The sequence below is a fragment of the Halictus rubicundus genome, chromosome 6 (genome assembly GCF_050948215.1).
Source record: "Halictus rubicundus isolate RS-2024b chromosome 6, iyHalRubi1_principal, whole genome shotgun sequence".
NCBI classification, from domain to species: Eukaryota; Metazoa; Arthropoda; class Insecta; order Hymenoptera; family Halictidae; genus Halictus; species Halictus rubicundus.
This window is the reverse complement of record NC_135154.1, coordinates 8,221,572-8,242,373: the sequence shown is the minus strand read 5'-3', so window position 1 is coordinate 8,242,373 and position 20,802 is coordinate 8,221,572. Positions and strand designations below refer to the sequence as shown.

Here is a 20,802-nt window from a genome sequence, read left to right as displayed (position 1 = left end):
TTAGACACAAAAGATTCAACCCCCCCAAAATTTTCTCAAAGACCCTGCTAATTTTGAGAGATTTTCGAACTGTGTCTGTGGTTCTAAGCAGTTAGGTGAAACAGAGGTTCATTTTTTAATTTCGTTCTGTTATGTGCATGTATACGGCAAAAGCTTGTATGTCAAATAAATTATTAAGACTAACATTACGTTGTTGCGTACAAAATGTCCGATTTTTAAGTAACCTTAAATAAACCTAACTTTTTTCTAAAGAAAAGTTATTGATCAAAGCAGGGACCATTGTAATCAGCATATTTTCTCAACGAATTACGAGTATCTCGGTGAAAAATTAAATTTTTTGTTGTTCACGGACAATTTAGATGCAACAACCTAATAATAAAAAATAATAAATACTAGATATTTAAAAAATGTATCAAATCAGTCCACAGGTTGCTTCGCATAGAACAGGGATGGGCATTTTTGTCTGAATTGAGACATGACGTCCCCGCCATAGCAATCACTGTCCCCTTGCAGTAAGCGCCTGTAAGAGGTTGGTGGGGGAAGCAGGCGTTTGAGGGGCCCCTACCGTGCCCATCACTGGCATAGAACAAACATTTCAAACGTCTATTTTTTAAGAGAAAGAGTTTCTTCCAAAGTCAATGAACTTTACTCGAGTTATCATCTTAGAGTCCAAATTTATTATTGTAGTACTTTTTTTAAGAAAAATTTCTCATAGATCAAATATCGACAATTTCTCGAAAATCGGAAATTTAGTGTTGAAATACTTTTCGGATGCACTGTAAGCGTAAAATCACTATTGAAAGCAGTTATACTTTACACGAATTATCTTGTAGGGTCCAAATTTATTAGCATATTTTTTAACGAAATCAACTATTGACAATTTCTCGAGAATCGGAAATCTAACGTTGAAATACTTTTCGGATGCACTGTAGGTGTAAAATCACTTAAAAATCGTTTAAAAATTGCTTAAAATTTATTGAAATACTCGATAAAATTGTGCACAATGATCCCCGGTTTACTAACTTGTGGACTGATCGGAGAAAATTGAAAAATAAAGTTAGGAGAACGGTGTTTAAATCATTCTTACTCTTCTCCGGAGGCGCCCTCTTGTATTTCTCGAGTCTCTTGACGGCGATGGCTTCGAGGCGGAATCTGGCAGCAGGATATTCCTTGAGGACGTCCCACATGTCCTTCTTGCTGAGGACGAACAGGTCCGAGTATCCGACCGATCGCACGCTGGCTGTTCGCCGGTTACCTGCGACGATGTAGCCATTTATTGGTTATCGGGATGCATCAAGCTTTCGTTTGTATCCGCTCAGAATCGATCGTTTCTGAACCTCACAAATTCCCATTTGGTCGTGTGAATGTGTGTGTGTGATCCTACCTTAACTGACGTTGCATATTGTAATAGATTCTCGGATTCTATTATGCAAACTCCATTATCGAAATATCGGAAGCATAACCTTGGCTAGTACGCCGTAAAACTCATGCCTAGAAAAGTTTTCATTGTCGATTGACAAGCTACGTGATACTTTATTCGTATGGGACTTCCCGAATGCAAATTTCCGACGAGCCCGCCGGAACATTTGGAGTTACTGAATCTTCTAAGGAATCACATACGCTTCCGGTGATTTCACACCTGCTTCTCGTAAGTACGTTGTTTTACTAACGCTGGGTTTACGGAGCACTAAGTTTTACACAAAACATAGAACAGTGGGAGCACTAGGAGGACATCAAAATATGATTATGTTATTTAAAAAATTTTCTAGTATATTTTAGATATAAGATAACACATATAGAATGTACCATCTATTAAAAGATTAAAATTATTAAGACAGGAAGTTAATTTTTATGAAATTCCCACGCCTCGTAATTGATGGAAAAAATTTTTATTTTGCATAAAGATTCGCAGTCTATATAAATGAAAATAATTCAATGAAAATAACAATTACAGTGTCTACTCGATATATATCCACAACACAGTCATATCTGTCACACACTAGCGCGTTGTTGCAATTGCAATTTATAATTTACAATAATAAGCGTACGTGATTCCTATTGCAAACTAAATGTTTTCCACGGAGTTATGGAATACTAATGTTTTATATTCAATATTTCTAGATGGAATAATGATCGAGAATAATTTCTTTGATTTTGACACAATAAACGAAAGATTATGTATGCTATTTCCAATAGTATTTTTACCACACAACAATATTTTATGCTGTAATAGTTTTTGCTACGAATAAAATACGCACAGAAATTGTCAATACCGTGAAACAAAACGTAAGCTGTAAATTGTTATTGAATCCAAGCTCATTCTGTTTTACTATTAAAAAAATAGCATATAGTACCCACATTACATGTTTGAACGTTGTGTGTTATACTCTGTGTGCTTCTGATTGAAATTCAATTTACGGAGAATATTTTTACTAAATTTCTCGTGACACAGTGTAAGAATGAATTATTTTCTGTGGGAGAATTATTTACCAAAAATTGTCAGTGCATCGGATTCACTGCAACAAACATTCGCGTGTTCACGCCGATGCGATTATGAAAGTTTTAGTAAGAAGAGGTGCGATATCAAGCTGTTAGTCTTCGAGGATGACAAGTTACTTTGTGTAAAGTGGTTGATAATAAATGTATTAGAGTGCACAAATATTTCGAGGGACTCAGATGCATAGGGGATTATACACAAAATATTAGTTTAAAATCGTTTACAGAACATTGAACAAACGTTGTACCACTTTGAAACAGTGTGTTTAACAGTTCCAATAATTTCGTTCACATTTAGTATACTGGTGGAACGAATACGTCAGATTAGGTTATAAAATGTGTTAGTCTCAAACACAAATAATGTAAAATATAATTAAATTTTTTGATACTAATACTTCACTGTTAACGTTTTTCACTTCCTTCGCGCAACTGTTCATGCCGATAGAAATTTTTTACCCTAATCATCGTATTGTTTATTATCATTATGTGACGCTTGACCAGTCGCATGAATGGCTATCGACAAATTTAGAATAGAAAAGCGTAATCAGGTATTTTTTGCTGGTAGATTGAAAACAGTCGTAAAGTTTTATAAAAACCGTAGGATTGGTAAAAAAAAATTGCAAAAATCTGCACAATGTTGTCACGTGACTGGTGAAGGGTTAAATGTAATTTCAGAGTCAAAGGCAGTGTTGACTGCCTCTCCTCGCAGGGAATGTTGACAAAATGTCTGTTACATGGAAATTGTACAATGTACAGGGATCTGTAATAGTAAAATATGTGGGCGTAAATAATGAGCAATCCGGATGCGGATTAATCACGTTTGTGGAGTGTATGCATTGCAGCAGTAAGTTACAATCATTGTTTAGTGGCTACGATAAGTAACGGCAATGGCGAATTGCGAAATATGTAATACATGAATAACAGTAATGCATCGAGTAACAATAGGAAAGTACAAGAAACGAAAAGAAATCCAAGAAACATTTTGTGTATTTTGTAATTTATTTGTAAAATTCATTTGGAGACTAACGATGCCGTTAATGCGATCATCCCGATTTTGTGGCCCAAAATTTATAATATTGATCATAAAAATGTTTGAACACTGTGACGTAACAAATACAAAAAGATGTTAACGGTTCTACAATATTGATTACGTATTCATAATTTCGAGGTTGAATACACTATACATACGTTGTTTGTGTAGATTTGATAATTAGTTAAACAGCAACATAATATGTATATAAAGTGTGCTCTTCCTGGTTGTATTTACAGGTGGTCGTAGTGTAATTTCTCGTGCAACACTAAATAGAAAATATAGAATTGTACAAACACACATATCATAGTACACATATAAATATTCAAACATTTTTGCGACCAGCTATATAATTCGTTCAACAACCACATTCAAGGACAATGTTAATCGACTTATGTTAACAATTTAGCACTGTTTGCAAGGATCATTTGCACGAATTTCCATCATTGAACACTGTTCGACGGTACCGAATAGATGAACAAACAGATTGAAGCTAAATAAATTGCCAAATACGTGAAAAATGTTTCCTTCGGTCAATTAAAACGTATAGTTACAAGAAATATGTGTATTAGCATGTCATAAAAGCGTCATCGATCGCCAAAAGAAGTTGGAAAGAGGATTGAAAAGATGTTAGAAGAGCATGTCCCATTTTCATAATGGAAAATTCTAAACTAGCTAAAGTAACTACGGAAGCATGATAAAAGTCAAGAGTGACTAAAGATATGTTTCTTTTTGTCATAAATCGATCAACCAACACGATCTACAGTGTTTCCAGACATTTTCTTTACGAAATATCACAATATCAACATCACACAGTCAATGCGAACAGATTCCATAAAATACTAGTCACTGTAATCACTTTTTTCGTAGATCGTGCTGATATACGTATGTTAGCTGAAAGACAACAATCGATAAAACAGAGGGTCGAAGGCTAAAGGGCAATTCGTGTCACGGGCCTTTTCCAAAACGATTCGACGATCTCGCAACGATTTTGTCCACGTTTCTCTCATTCAGTTCCATTTATCCTAACAAATATAATTTATTTTTTCTCCTCCTCCCCTCCCCGGTGGAGGGGATAGGCGAACTGACTAAGATCGTGTAGCTCCGTTCGGCTTTGATCAAGACTTCACTGTACTACTATTAAGTTACTATCAGCTTTTTGAAATGATCAAAGGAAGAAATACATTTTCAGTTCACTTCTGTTTCCCACAATTGACTTGGGCAATTTTTCTTTTGCATGCAGTTCTTTTGTATACTAATTTCTCAGACGTCTGTCGCAGTACCTCAACGTTCCGGTGCTGCTGAAATAAAACTAAATCCGTCATTAAGATTTAAGTTCATTTCATTTGCACATGCGGTCTAAAAAATGCACATAAAAACATTTCATTTGCAAATGCTGGACGCGCTAGCCGGAGCAGCGCCATGCATGTGCGACGACCGCGATCCCGTATTTTGCGCAAAGAGATTCGCGTTAATTTTATGCGCGTTGTTATTCGAAGTCATAACGCATAATATCCCCGGGAACCTATGAGTTTTCTTCGGTCGAGTTTTGTTCACGTTTCGCTAAAATGGAAGCGTGCCGAATTTAATGAACTATTCTAATTTGCAGGCACGAACGCTGGCGACGACTGTGCTATTAAATTAAAATAGGGAGAGTTAGGGGCTCTCTCCTGCGTTCAAAACGAACACTTTGGAGCGTGCTATATATTTTTCTGTTCGGATGTAAAATCTCAGGTTGCGTTTAGAGTGTCAACGGAGAGTGTGATCAAGAGTTTGTACGCTTTCGCGCAAGAGGGAAATCGTCCGCAGCTCGTACGAAAACCCTTATCAGCTCCTTAACCCCACGGTTCATGCATTAGCTATCATCAGCTCTATCCCGCGCAGCCCTGCCTCAAGCCCTTTCTGTCCCGACCTGGATTCCATGTTCAATTTTGCAAATGCAATTCGTAGTATAAATACTACTTCACCGTCCCGTAAATGATAGACGTCGAATCCGCTGCTAAATATACCAAATGCACGCTGGCTGTATTACACTGCAATTCGTATAACAAAAAAATTTCACTGACCGTTCAATTTGTTAAGTGCATCAACTCGATATATGAGGAAACTTTCGGTCCGAAATGTCGCTTGCGTCGTGTACAGACTTGATCTATTAGCGTAGAACATAGAAAAGCACGTCGGTAAAACAGATTTTTTGATCTGAATGATCTTTTTCTATGAATCTCCCACCAACATATTCGTGACATTTTTCTGATTAAAACGAGCCCAAACACGACACGGTTTGGATCATATTTACTTCGTGAATTCGTGGTTAGAGTAGAACCTCGATTATCCGAACTAATAAGTGGAACACTCGTGTTATAATAGGACTCGTGGATAACTATACACTTACCTTGCTACGTCGTTAGACTAAAGCGTTACTGATTGGTACAATGAATCATAAATGTGAAACAGGAATTCGATAATAGAGATTTCGGATATCGTCGGTTCGGATAGTCGAGGTTCTACTAAATCGTGAATTGAACGCGCAATAATGGTCGGAATTATATGTTGTTTGGGCTCGTTTCAATCAGGAGAATGTCACGAATGTGTTGGTAAGCGTTTCATCCCGATTAATAATTATGATGAATAATATCGATATAATAGAAATTATTTGTGACCTCGTGTAAATGTACTGTTAAACTTGAAATGATGTGTGCCCGAATCTAATTCGTTTCAGAAATACTGAACCGAATTGCAAAGCGTGGATGCACCACGGAGGACGACTTTTTTTGCGTTAGGTTGGTTTCCCTGCGCGTCCCATGCTCGTTGCGTGATCGTCGATCGCGAGTGGCTGGTGGATATCGACAACAGGAATGTCGGTGACAGAGAGAGTACAAGAGTAAATAAAGTTACTAGAAAGAATCGGTTTTAGATCGGCTCATACCGGCTCGACGGCTTGCCCTCTCACAGAGTGGTAAGAACGTGAAACGTGAAATCGTGATCGTGAAATATGAGGGGGACAGCTCACGGGCCCCTGGTCCGCTTGGAATATTTACCGCACTCTTTACCTGCAGTCCCCATATTGAGAATGCTGATCTCCCCGAAGTAGGAACCCGCCTTTAGTGTAGCGAGTACCGTCTTCCCATTGTCAGCCACCACCTGCAGTCTCCCCCTGTTTACTATGTACATCTCCTTCCCCACTTCACCTGGAACAGATTTTAACAGAATTTCAACGCAAATATTTCAGTCGAACGGCCCCATTGTGCTCGATGATAACCTAATCACCCTGCCAGCCTCAACGAGGCGACCTCTTTCAGAAAACGTGCCGATTTTCTTCATTCAAATTTTAATGCAAAATTTATGCCAGATTTTCACACAACAATAAAATATTCACAAACTACTTTAAACGAAAGTTGTGGCATTAAACAAGAGTGTGCATAAAATTAATTTGGTTTAATATCATACATATGCGATGACGGTAGTTAACATTCTAATTTGAAGCAGCGGTTTTTTAACCTCGGGTTCAGCTCATCGATAATTCATCTGTCACGCATAAGTCCACAATTAAAGTAGGAACGTCAGATTAGCCTCGGCGAGTGGTATTTAACGCATCTGCAAAATGAATTCCCGCGGATAACTGCAGCTGTAATAAGAAACTGCAGTTCGCGTGACAAATTGTTCGAGCAAGATAGATTGCGAAAGAGTATTTGTGCCTTCGGGCAAAAGAAATGATATATCGTTGTTAAGTGAAACTTGAAACTTTGTCGTGAGAATGAGTGATAGTTGCGGTTTCAACTGTGAACGCTAGGTATGAATTCGTATTCAAGTATATGGAAAAGAATTGTGGAAACGATAAGAACCACAGAAAAAGTTATTTGACACAAGACAATTCGTTTGCCTGCGAACAAAATGGCTGTTATAATCTCCCGATTGTAAATCTAAACGATTTAAGTTGGCGGGAAAATTGAAACTGAAAAAATGACCAAGAAAATTACATTTATTACTGAAACCCCGATTGTAAATCCTAGATTGTTCGAACCTTCGCCGGACAAAGTAAAAGATGGCAGAGTTAGGCGACTCGCGCCAGTTACATATTACGTTTGAAGATCGCGCCGTTAAGAACAACGACAACTTCATCGATCTGTGCGACATGATGTGGTCATGAGGCGTGTGTAACTCGGTCGACGCCAACTGCACGGCAATGATGCACTCGCAGCAGCACGGTCATCAAACGAAAGCGTTTATCACCGTGGTAGGGGTAGGAAACGGTTGCCGCATTCCGGGAGCCATGCGGCTGTCGTTTCCGCGACGATGAACAAGAGAAAGAAGACAGCGGGGATGACCTCTCTTCGTCTCTTCTTTCATCCCCGTTCGCCCCGATTTTACCACCGCGCGTTTCCCCAGGCGAGGCAGAATTATTTGCCCGGTTGCTCGCGGGTTCGCCGATTCGAAAGACCGGAGATGTATTGACCGGCTCGTGACAGATCCAACGAAAACTATTCCACACCTGAATTGATTCGGCTAACTCGGCAATCGAGGATTTTGCCGGCGACCTGGGCACGCCGCAAACCTATTCGAACTATGACGCGCCGAATTTGCACAGTTAGTCGCGGAAGTACACTCTTCGAAACGGAGGAAATTTTCGAAATTTTATTTAAACGAATCTCCTTATAGATGTTGGAAGCAGCGTCGTCTGATCAAGGCTTGTTCCCCCACTCTAATTCCCCCTTGTACCGCGCTGTTCCCCCACGCTTCCGCCACGGCCCGGTCACGTGACGCGTTCCGATCTCTGTCGCCAGATCAAGACTTCTTCCCCCACTCTAACTCCCCCTTCTACCGCGATATTCCCCCACGCTTCCACCTCTGTTGCATAGTCGCCAGACCGAGGCTTGTTCCCCCACTCTAATTCTCCCTTCTACCGCGCTATTCCCCCACGCTTCTGCCTCTGTCGCATAATCACCAGATCGGGCTTTTTCCCCCACTCTAATTCTCCCTTCTACCGCGCTATTCCCCTACGCTTCTGCCTCTGTCGCATAATCACCAGACCGGGCTTTTTCCCCCACTCTAATTCTCTCTTCTACCGCGCTATTCCCCCACGCTTCCGCCTCTGTCGCATAGTCGTCAGACCAAGGCTTGTTCCCCCACTCTAATTCCCCCTTCTACCGCACTATTCCCCCACACTCATGCCACGGCCCGGTCACGTGACGCGTTCCGTCTCTGTCGCCAGATCAAGGCTTGTTCCCCCACTCTAATTGCCCCTTCTACCGCGCTATTCCCCCACGCTTCCGCCGCGGTCCTGTCACGTGACGCGTTCAGTCTCTTACGTGTATACTCCGGTACTGGCAGAGAGGGGAGGGGGGTAACTATTTCCCCTCAATTCGTGCTCCTTCCCCTAATCTGACGACACTGGATGGAAACTAAATGAATAACGATGTTGATATACGAGTATGTGTTTCGCGGGAATGAGTCACGATCGGCGATCATAAACGGCTATATCTCGGAATGAAGTAGTTCTGTTATAACTGCGTCACCTCTATGCGCTATTGGTAATGAGGCCAAGTGGAAAGGGCAGGGCAATCACTTTTCAGCCCCCTTCCAGGTTGGTACATCTCTTGGCTCGGTTCCAGTAGCTCGTTCCAAAAGTGAATCACATCGTATCCAGAAAACATGCCGCCCGAAACGGAAGAAGGAAGCGGGACACACCTCGACAGGTATATGTAGGTACGTACGAAGTGGACGTGGATACGTACCTTTACGACAAATGTAGTCGCCAGGTGAGAAAAGAACGGGTCGCAATCTCAGCACCAGCTCGCACAGGAACCCGGCCTCCGTGTTCTGAAAGATCTCCACTCTCCTCAGCGTGTCCAGATGCACGTTTATCGCAATCTCCGCCTTCAGTTTGTCTGGAACGTTTCGAGAATAAGGTCATTAGATACGGAAGTTCTCGCGAGGCTGATTCCGCATCGAAATGCTGCTTCTTCGAACGGAATAGAAAGCATCGACTTTGGAAGTTGCACTTTTCGTTTGGTGAATACAATAGCAGGCCCGGTTATGCGAACTTCTGCTACGTGATTGTATTTTCTGTCGTTTAATCGTTTCATTTTGCGAACAGTGCATTTTCTAATACAATACTGTACGTAAAGTAAGCGTTTATGCAGGCTGTTCTATTTGTTGCAGACTACTTTATTGATCCGAATGTCAACGGATATTTTATTATTACTCCATTTTACTAGTATTATAATATCGTTTTCCCGAGTAACGTCCTGGAAAATGGGTATTAGTATCTCCATAAAAGCAGAAGGAATTTTCTTGGCATATTTCACAGTTGAATGTTTTTTATGGTCCGAGATCCAACCTCGAATCGTACCGCGGAGATATTTTCAAGGCGTATATCATTTTTGACGGAACAAAGGGAAAGAAAGGAGCTTCCCCAACGTAAAACTGTTACGAGACAAAATAGAATTACTATATAATTAATTAATAATTCTATTTTGTCTCGTGGAACAAATAATTTTATTTTCCTAATCTCACATTCTTGCTTAGCACGTTAGGCCCATATTTTCCTAATACTTAAAACAATATTATTATGATTAAAAGAGTGTCGTAGATCAAATAATTTTATTTTCCGAGTTTCGTCATTTCTGTAACATGTCCTATCGACATTTTCCCAGTATCAACTATAGTAAATTATAATTAAAAGCGATACAGTGCAGTGGAAAGAGTAAATAATATTTTATTCTTAGTGTCATATGGATATTTTCTCGATAGACCTAGCGACATTATTTTGATTAAAATTTTTTTAGAAGTATATTTTTATACGCTTCACTTAGGAGAATGCTAAAGTCGCATACTTAGTGGAAACCTAATAAATCCTTACCGGGAAGACAGCTCACTGCTTTTTCCTCGTCCGAGCATTTTTGCGTCAACCAGAGGTAGTCGAACCACTTGATCACCTTCACCTGTAGATGCTTTGGCACTCTTCTCATTCTCATGTACGTTTTCACACCATCCAACTTTGCTGCAACAAAGAAAAAATCGTTTCTATTAGATACAAGCTGTATTTCGATCCCTAATCTTGATTGAAAAATTAATACATCATATTTGTCGACTAAATGGCTACTTTAAAATGTGGTGTAAAAGATAATATCTTTCACAGCTTAAAAACAGAGGAAATTTTGGAGTCAACGATATGTCGGTTCGGATAATCGAGGTTCTACTAAATCGTGGATTAAACAAGAGAATATGACTGAAACTGTACCGTGTTTGGGTTCATTTTAATCAGAAAAGTGTCGCTAATATGTCGGTAAAAGTTTTACGAAGATGTAGTTAAAAACAAATAAGTTTTGTTATACTCCTCTGCAGGTAAAATTTTCGCATATATCGAGGAATTAATTGGCATAACTGTGAAACTAGCTTTTAATTGCATAATTGCACATAAATGTAAGGAATAAATTGATATTCGGTCAGTTTCTTTAAAAATTCTAATTAATGCGCTGATAATGGACTGCACGTAAAATATTAAATAAATTAATTCAGTAAGTGTCAAGTTGTAAGTCGTGTGGTTAAAAACCAGCTGTGCTAATACATTTTTGTTCGTGACCCGATTCCTCGCACGTCTACCTCGGCTCTTGATGAACGATCGCATAGATCAAGTTTAACGAAATTTGACGTAGATTTATAGACCGGTTCGTCAAAAGGGACTCGTCGGAGTCAAACGTCGTCGTAGAAGAAACTCTCCGCGAGTCGGAAACTTTCTACCGACGCTCCAGAAACTTTCGAAGAAGTCGGAAGGATCCTGTATGTACTTCTGGTAAATGAAAAACTGTCAACTTTTTTGCGATTCAGAAAGATGAATACGCTCGTGGAAGGATCCCTCGTGGGTGCATCATAATCGGCTATAGAATTCGTTTTCTGATTTCCCTGTGGATCCCCGAAGAGGCTCTAACTACCCCGTCAAAAGATACTTTCCCGTTGATGAAAACGCTTCCCACAAAATTTCATCCAAGCCATTTAACAAATGGCTAATATATTCCATCAACTTTGCTCACTTATTTTATTCCCGCCACGAAGGATCTTGGATAAACAATTCTTAGGACTCGTACATTCTTCATGGTGGTTTCTTCGAAATATTTCCTTGAAACATTATTTAAAAAATTAAAAATGTAGAACAAGAGTGAGTAAAGTTCTTTTATAATACATACGGGCTTGATTTATTTAGATACTAGTGAAGGAAACGAAATTTTTATCTGAATTTTTAATAATTGAATTTGAAAAGTAATATGGTGATATTTTCAAGTAAAAAACTATGGATATGAATCTGATGAAACATTACACGAATTTTTTATTATTTTTTATTGACATTTAACAAAAATGGTTTCGCGATTATTTAAAGTCGAGCAAATCTTTAAACCTGTTCCGCTGATGAAATTACATTGGCGTGATTTCTGCTCGAGAATGTTTTCAAGTATTCACACCGGACCGTCAATAATCAGCAGCGTTACCTCGTATTACTTATTGCACGCTTTTTATTCATTTATTTCTTGTTCGTTGCATTTTATTATCGCATCCGTCGGCTTTTTTCATTGCACTGAACGTAGCGAATTGTGTACCGAGTCGTTGGTATTGTTCTTATAATCCCGCGGCGGTAATTATTGCAAGTAAATTAAAACAGAAATGAAATGCAATTCAGCCAATTTTATTGCGTGAATTTTGTTTGTTTGTTCCTCACTCGATCCGACGAAGATTGGTTTTCAAGTAAGGGAACGTGCAGTGCGAAATTTCTCTTAAAATATTCGCTGCAACTGAAAGCTTCGTTTGTTCGCAGATTAAATTATAAATACGATAAATATTGTAAAACTCCGGCAATGAATTCATTCCACGTGAAACTTAAATATGCAGATCAAAAATATGAAGAATTTAATTATTATTCTGAAGTAAATCATTTTATAAAAAATTTGTTTATTCGTACAGAGGCTGTTTTGAAATGTTGGCAATTATTCCATTCGATTTCTTTGACAACCCAGGCAATTTTACACAATTTATTTCTCGCGAGGGCAGAGTTTACGTGTGTCTGATGTTATTAGGAGAAATATTTTCGTTCGTTATAATAACGTTTCCCTAGAATAATAGCAAGATTCCAGTGATCTGAATATTATCAGACGTCACGGGAGCCGACACGGTTCAGCTGGTGTCTTTCCACATCGGTTACTGTCACGAGATTGGAATGTCTGTCATTCCAGAATTCTCTTGTCTGTTGATGCTGAATTTCCACCGGAAGTTCCGAACCATCGGGACTATCTCCAGATAATATTTCAAAGTTGAGGCGCACCACTTGTTGGAACTGATTGAAATTGTTGCCCACCTATTTCGCGGGTATTGACGGAAAAGTAGGTGAACTGGTTGGGACGGTGAAACTGTAACAGGAACTATGCGCTAATGAGCAAATTTTGTTGATTGATGTAACTATCTCACGAAATTTCCTTTTATGTAAATACAAGATAACTGACAAATGTGTCCCAAAAATGTTGTACTCCCTTGACAAGATTCCGGAGATCATTTCAGGTAACTTTTTCCTTCGCGAAAATGTTCTCCAAGGCTTTGTTGAAGAGTTATTACCGAAAAACGCGGACCAATCAGAGCGCGGCTACAGCGGACGAATTCGGATGCGCCAGATGAGGGGAGGGAGCACGAATCGAGGGGAACAAGATGCCCCCTCTCTCTACCAGTGCTGGTCACGTGACCGGGCCGTGGCGGAAGCGTGGGGGAATAGCGCAATGGAGGGGGAACTTAGGGGAACAAGTCTTGATCTATCGACTATGCTTGAACTGCTATAACGCGCTCTGATTGGTCCCTGTTGTTCATTGATAACTCTTCAGCAAAGCCGCGGAGAATATTTTTGCAAAGGAAATAGTTACTTATAAAATAAAAATAATTATAAAGCTGTGGGTCGTAATAGTGTTTCTTGATCGGAACGCTTCGCGTGACATTTGCATTCTAAAATCGGGCATTTCATATTCGACCTAACGCAGTTCGGGATAGCTTGATCACTATGGCGCGATGGTTTCGCGCGGTTTCGCTTCGCAATAAAACAGCCCGATGGCTCGAAATGTATAGGTAGCTTTGTTCGCAGGGGAGGGACGGTCGTAGATTTATTTTCCTCGATCCCTGCGCATTCGACCCGGTGTTCGATGACTGCGTTTATTTCTCTCCGGACGCGTTTGTATTCGCAGCGTAAACATCTTAACGAGAAGTTCCACCGTGCAGGGTACTAACGCAGCCCAAAAGAAAACGCAGCATGAATAATTCACCGATACACTTTCGAACTGTACTGCCGAGCGCGAGTAGATCTGCGCGCGAAGTGGAGCGGAAAGTCAGCGTGAGATCTGGCCAAAAAAAGAGTGGTTTCGTTTAGCGAATTAACAAAGGATTCCTCGGGGCGTCTGCTCAAGAACTGAATCGATGTACCCAGTTGGCAAACTCAAGCTTAACGGGCCACTGCTTTCCTAACTGAAAATGTGCACCGGCGATTCCTCTGACAATATCATTTCTGGCGAGATCCTCCTCCGCACGGTTAGGATTTTTATGACGTTCATGCTATAACTGAACCTTGGATCTTCTTGCAAAATTAAAATCGTATATATTAATTGCATTGCGTGGGAACCAAATAGGAATTTATTCCTCTTTACGATACCAACAGTCGTAAATTAAAAAATTGAAGCCTTTCAAAATTACCTAATTTTGACGTTAAATATATTTGCTCCTTTCTCCTATAAATTCCATTTCCCAAAGATGGTTGCATTTGATGGATGATTTTTAATTTCTGTTTTCCCAAATTTTGGACGACAGGGAAACAGTAGGAGAGCTATACAGGGTGTCCCAAAATGTTATACTTCCTTGAATGCGATGATTCCTGAGATCATTTCAAGAAACTTTTTCCTTTGCGAAAATGTTCTCCGCGACTTCGTTAAGGAGTTATTAACGAAAAACACGGACCAATCGCAGCGACGCTACAACGGATGGGTTCCGGCTCGGCCAATGCCAACGTCACGCTCAGCGGGACCTGTGCTCTGATTGGTCCGCGTTCTTTGTTAATAACTCGTTAACGGAGCCGCGGAGAACATTTTCGCGATGGAAAAAATTACTCGAAATAACCTCAGGAACCACCCTGTTCAAGGAATTACACCATTTTTGGGACACCCTGTATGTATAAACAGAAATGCGGTATAAATGCTTAGTCGTGTCAACGACCCGCGAGATTCCGGTAATTAATCTTAAGCAGCCATCGTTTAACAATACCGTTGAATTTCTTTAAGCTACGAAATAAAAGGAAAACGAGCGAGCTCCGCGGGACAGAAGCAAAATGGCCGAGAGTGAAAACCACGAAATCCGTTTAGCGAGGGGACGATGCACAACCGTGGAATTTGAAGTATAGCTCAGAACGTAGCGTGATTTCTTAGGTTCGTCACTTGCCGCGACTCCATTTTATAATACCATTGACACCAGAAGTGACTGGACCGGATAAAAGGGGGACTCCGAGAAAAATTGAAAAGGACGTTCGCGTTTACCTTTTGAAGTCGCCCTTTGCTTCCGGTTTTTAATTATAAACTCCCCGTATCGAGTTCGATTCGCTTTTTACGTTTTTCTCCTGTCCAGCGCGGCCAAACTGTTCGGAGCTTATTGAAAACGATCTTTTCTACATAACACGCTTTTTTACTTTACTTACCCTTCATAAAAGCATTCCAACACCTTAACTGCCGCACGTGACAGATCGGCCGCGGCATTGTGCGCTACGATCGATCAACCGTATTGTTTAATTTGTCCCCCCTCTTAAGGATTCATTTTCATCAATGTTCACGGAAGAATGATGCTTTAACGTCAAAATTAAGACGTTTCGTATACGTGTTTTTTTTTGTCTCATCGTACAGTATTAAAATATCGTTTAGAAATTGAAAAGTTATTGGCACTCGACTTAGATTCAACGTAAATTTAAACTCTTCATTTATTTAACAAAGTACAGACTTACGTAGAGCTAATCATACGATTTTCGTTGTTGTTCATGACAGTTTTCCGACGAGTTAATTGTTGCTGCATTAACTCATAATTAAATTCTTTATCGCGTGAATTTTGTTTGTTGGCCAATCGATTCGACGAACATTGGTTTTCAGGAAAGAAATGTGTCATGCGAAAATTCAATTAAAATATCCGCAGCTACCGAAACCTTCGTTTATTGTCGATTAATTTGAAAATACAATAGATATCGGAAAATTCCAGCAATTAATTCATCATTCCGCGTGAAGCTTGAATATGCGGATAAAAAATATGAAGAACTTTTACGGATTATGCACGTTCAGAGTGCTTTTATGGTATTCACAACATAGCATAGAATAGAAAATTGTTAAAAGAATTATAATAGCAGAATATATAGTATATGTATAATTTAGTATAAGTGAGTATAATGTAATATTTAGTATATTATAGTATAATACAGTAAAATTTAGTATAGTGTAATATATGTAATATATAGTATATTATAGTATAATATACTATAATTTAGTATAATGTCATATTTAGTATATGATATTGCACAGAGTATTGTTTAAAATGTAAAGAATAAGATATGCAGTACCTAAGATACGATGAGACAATAATAGCATAGACATGAAAGTAATATTTCACACATGCGCACACACGTGCACGCGATTTCTAATTAAAATATGCAAAACACACGCAATATGCAAAACATCGGTTAATAGCATATCGAAATACGCTGTCGCATAAAACTCCAATCTACCCGCGATTCCATATCAATAGTGTCATAGAAACGTCGAATCTGTCCAACCATATCGGTACGTTGTCGTTAATTATCGTCCGGGCTATCAATAAAAACGCTAAATTCAAAACTGTCCGCTTTCGTTCCTTTTTATAAATCAAACGGAAATACGGCGCCTTTGTCGTTCGGAGGAGACTCTCGGCAGACGAGCGTGTATATTTTAATAAAAATATTGAATTTCATCGGAGCGATGTTATCTCAAAGTGAATAATTCAAAAGGCGGGGGAACCTTTCGCTGCGATCCAATATGTGAGAATGAGAGCGCAATGCTCGCTATCGGAACTGGCATCAGATACAAAGGATCGAATAAACAATTTGTCTCCGGGAAGATCGCGGCGATAGCTGCCCGAACGTAAGTGTATAGTTCGCACGATGCATCACGCGATAGAAATAAAGTTTATTTATAAGGAAAATTAAACATCTCGGTACAGATAAACACAGCCTTGAAAATCTGGGTAGAGCCTAGATGGGGCCTTAGTTATCTGGATAGGGCCTAAATAGGGCCTTAAGAGTTTAGATAGGGCCTTAAAAATCTAGATAGGGCCTTTAAAAAACTAGATAGGGCATAAATAGGGTTTTAAAAATTTAGATAGGGCCTTAGAAATCTAGATACGGCCTAAATAGGGCTTTAGAAATCTAGATAGGGCCTAAATGGGGCCTTAAAAATTTAGATAGGACCCTAACAATCTTGATAGGGCTTAACTGGAACCTTAAAAATCTAGATAGGGCTTAAATGGGTCCTTAAAAATCTAGATAGGACATAGATAGGGAATTAATATCTAGACAGAGCCCAGTTAGGGCATTCATATCAAGATAGATCCTCAAAGAACAGCTCTGTGCCTGAATATGGTAAGCAACAAACCCGTATACTGTAATAATATTTCCTGACGAGAGCTCTTCGCAACATCAACAATCTAAAGTCGTACATTTCCTCTGCAACAACCCAACACATTCAAACCGGAAACTATCATAGAGTTATGTGTATCCTGCGCCAGAATGTTCCTAAATCCTTCGACGCAGAGCACTGTGAAATTCCCCACCGAATCGAGTGCTCTCTTCAACAAACACCGTGCTCGCCTTGATGTTTCGATTGACATCAGACGCGAAGGCAGTTCGAGAGATCAATTTGCCGCGGTGAATGCGCGAAGTGGCAGTGTCCTGGAGAGGAGAGGGTTGAGGGGAAGGGGGTTGGGGAAGGTTATCGTATCAATCGGGATCCATTTAGAGCTCGTTGTCGGTAAGCAGCCGAAGCAACAAAGAGGATCGTATTAATTCTAGCACGTCCACCTAATGTCGGTGCCTTAATACCTGATTACGTATGCACGCATCCGTAGGTACGTAGGTCCTGCCAGGATTAGACTGTAACCGCGCAAACGGCACCGGATCGTTGCAGTCTAGTTTAGCATTGAGCCCTTTAATCTGTACGTTGTACCTCTCTTATCGGTGCGAGAGGGCTACCTGGACGGAATCGGCCGTGCCAGATCGAAAATTCACTACAGCCATTCGTTCCCGGTTATCTGCACCGGCGAATCGGCCAGCTGGAAGACTCTACATTTCCGTTTTGTGCTGGCGGGCGCGAACACGTACTATCAGGCCCCCACCCAAAACCGGTTAATTAGACAGACCGCGGGGAATGATCGTCGGCCGTTCGTTATACGGCTGTAATATTAGACACCTGATTAACCTGATCATGTTGTTTAGGCGGTCGGATTGTTTGCTTAGAAGGTCCCGCTAATTAAGGGATGATTGTTCTACAGTTAGAGAGTGAATTAGTTCGTTAGCCGAGGGGAGGATTGAGTTTACGGGTCAGCGGCCAGCGTCGGGGGGTCGACCGCATTGACGATGACACGAGGAAAGGATTCGAGTCTTTTCCATGGAATCGCGCGCGGTTTGATTCGGCATTCACGCCGGGAAACGTTGACATTTTGTCCGGCAACGTGGCTGCCTTCTATAGAAGAATTAGAAATTGAAGTCCGTCGGACTGCGGGTTTATCGCGGAATTGAGTGAAAATGGAAATTTTACGAAGATTAAACAAACCTAAACACGTCAATGCATTATCTATTGTTGAAGGAGAAAATACCATTTTGATTCCTGTTAATAAGTTTTATTTTCAGTTTCCAGTTAATCGCAAGTCGAATAAGGGAAACACATTAGAAGAATTTAGGAACACCTCCACGCCATTGTCGACTTATTAAAATTCTCGAAAGAAAAAAAGGATTTCTGTTTCTCACAATCGACGCGGACCATTTTTATTCTGCATAGAGTCTACCATTGAGGTGAAATGAATGAATAAATCATTTCTTGTAAATTTCGTCGAACCGCTTCGAGTTTCGGGATCTTCGCAAGGGGGATAATGCGTGCATGCACAGCAGGAGTCGCAGCTTTCAAAATTGTGCAGTTGGAAGGATCCGACCGAATCGAAAGCGGCCTAGAAGAAAGTTCGAGAGGGAGGGGGGGATCGGTTTCAATCGGAAATGGGCTTCGAACCAGTCGAATAAACGACAACCGAACTGTGATATACGACGGCGATGCAATTTAAACTTTCCCGTTCGCGCCAGCTAACGGGTCTTTTTCTTCGCGGAACAGCTACAGATTTCGGATGACAGTCCGTAAGAGGGATGGCCATAGGCGAACACCGCTGATAATACGGAAAAACCGAAGAGAGAGACTCCCGCGGCCGGTCGGGAACGATTTTCAAAAGGAGAAGCGATGATTTTTGGCGGGGATCCAAAGGGAGATCCGCCGGGCTAAACGGAGACAACGAACCGGCAATGATTTTCTCCGGCGAGACGCGGACGGAGAATGTTCCGCGGATTCTTAAATATTTGCCTATACGCGCCGCACTTACGGGAGATGCGAATCTACAAGCGCAGGCGCAATACAAATATTTGGAGAGCCCGTATGATGAAGTGGATGAGAATACGGGGGAACAGGAAAATGCATTCTAATATTGTAGCTGGTCGACGATACAGCGACGGAATTTTTCAAATAGAAGTCGGAGAACACTGTTCGCGTTCGAGGAGGTATTCCCGTCTGGGCAGTGTCACTTTTGGGAATTAATTTCGGGGAAACGGGGAAACCTAGGAGGTTGAAATCTTGCAGATACGTTTATATACAGTTGAAATGTCAGCACTAATTTTTGTGAGACGATTTATTAAGTTTTACAGGAATTATTATTATAAATGTCCGAGGAACTGTGCGAACGAATATGCTCGATTGGACAGCTTTTTCGTGACATTGCGCAATTAATAACTTCTGTAGTTTTGAGTGGAACGTTTGATTAAAATTCGTGTCGTTACTTCAAGCTTGGGTAGACACGTACGCAAAATTTTAATCCACTGGTCCGGATTGTTTTCTTCAAATTAATTCCGAAATATTGCAGTAAAAACGCGCGTCCGTTTTCAAGCTTACACGTACACAGAGGTCTATCACTGGCGTAGTCTATAAGGTCGTGTATCTTTTAGTTCACTCGATCGAAGCACTCTCCTTAATGAACGTTGCTACTGAGTGTCTGCTGCAATACAAGAACAGACTACTTACTATACCTGCTGCAACTTCTGCGACTTGTTACATTATTTGTCAGCAATTTTATACAAAAATTTCCAGAGTGGGAAACAGCTGTTGCAGTTCGGAGAACTTAAATTAATAACGCGATAATTGAGGTATATACGGGACGTACCAAATCAAGCGTTCTCCAGCTGTTTTCTCAGAAACCAATGACGATATCTGCCTCGCGTTATTTTTTTCAGGGCTGCAAAACTTTTAGCACACAATACATCTTTTGGGGGGAAAAACTACAAAAAGCTATAAAATATTTTTTAGGAGATGGTATTAAGATTTTGTCGCGATAGTTCTCATTACACTAAATAAAAGTTACTCGAACCATTTCTTTACTATGCGAACTGGTCGTCTTATAAACATTACAATGTTGAATCTGTTTAGATATTTTTCGATTTCTATAAAAATGTGTGCGTGGGTAAAATGAAAAATCTGAAACGCAAACCGAACCGGTCGCCTTATAAAACTAAGAATATTGAATTTGTTTAGATATTTCTCGATTTCGAGTCGTTTAAGTGGCAGCTAGGGACACTTTATTTGGCACGGGCTGTATAGCAAGTTGAACGTCCCTCAAATTCCGAAACCGGTGATTAGACGTTGGCGACAGAAACCTTTAAACAGATCAATACCGGCAGCATAATGCGCGTATTTGTGCATTAATTGGATAAACGCGTACCAGTTCCGCGCAATTTGATATACCAGGATTCGCGATTACGTTTTAAACAGTCTTTGACCCCCGGCGCGTTTAGAACGATTATTCTGAATGAATCGTTGTCAGCTCGAAGTTTCAGACAAGCGTGCCGTTGCCTTTCCAATTTCCCTCCACTTACGATTAGTTGAGTGGATTGAAACTTCCGTAGCTACTCTGGCAAGGACGTACACTTCGAAGAGGATCGTCGGCGAGCA

At 40.4% G+C, this 20,802-nt stretch overlaps 1 protein-coding gene across 1 annotated transcript in view; it reads right to left on the bottom strand.

Annotated features, from left to right (window-relative positions):
• Positions 1–20,802, bottom strand: part of LOC143354857 (uncharacterized) — a 150,890-nt gene that overhangs the window by 11,291 nt on the left and 118,797 nt on the right. The window contains exons 9-12 of the mRNA XM_076789233.1: positions 10,386–10,526; positions 9,259–9,411; positions 6,565–6,714; positions 1,088–1,255 (exon numbers count right to left, since the gene is read on the bottom strand). Of these exons, the coding sequence (XP_076645348.1) occupies positions 1,088–1,255; positions 6,565–6,714; positions 9,259–9,411; positions 10,386–10,526 (612 nt within the window). The remainder of the gene's footprint in view (positions 1–1,087; positions 1,256–6,564; positions 6,715–9,258; positions 9,412–10,385; positions 10,527–20,802) is intronic.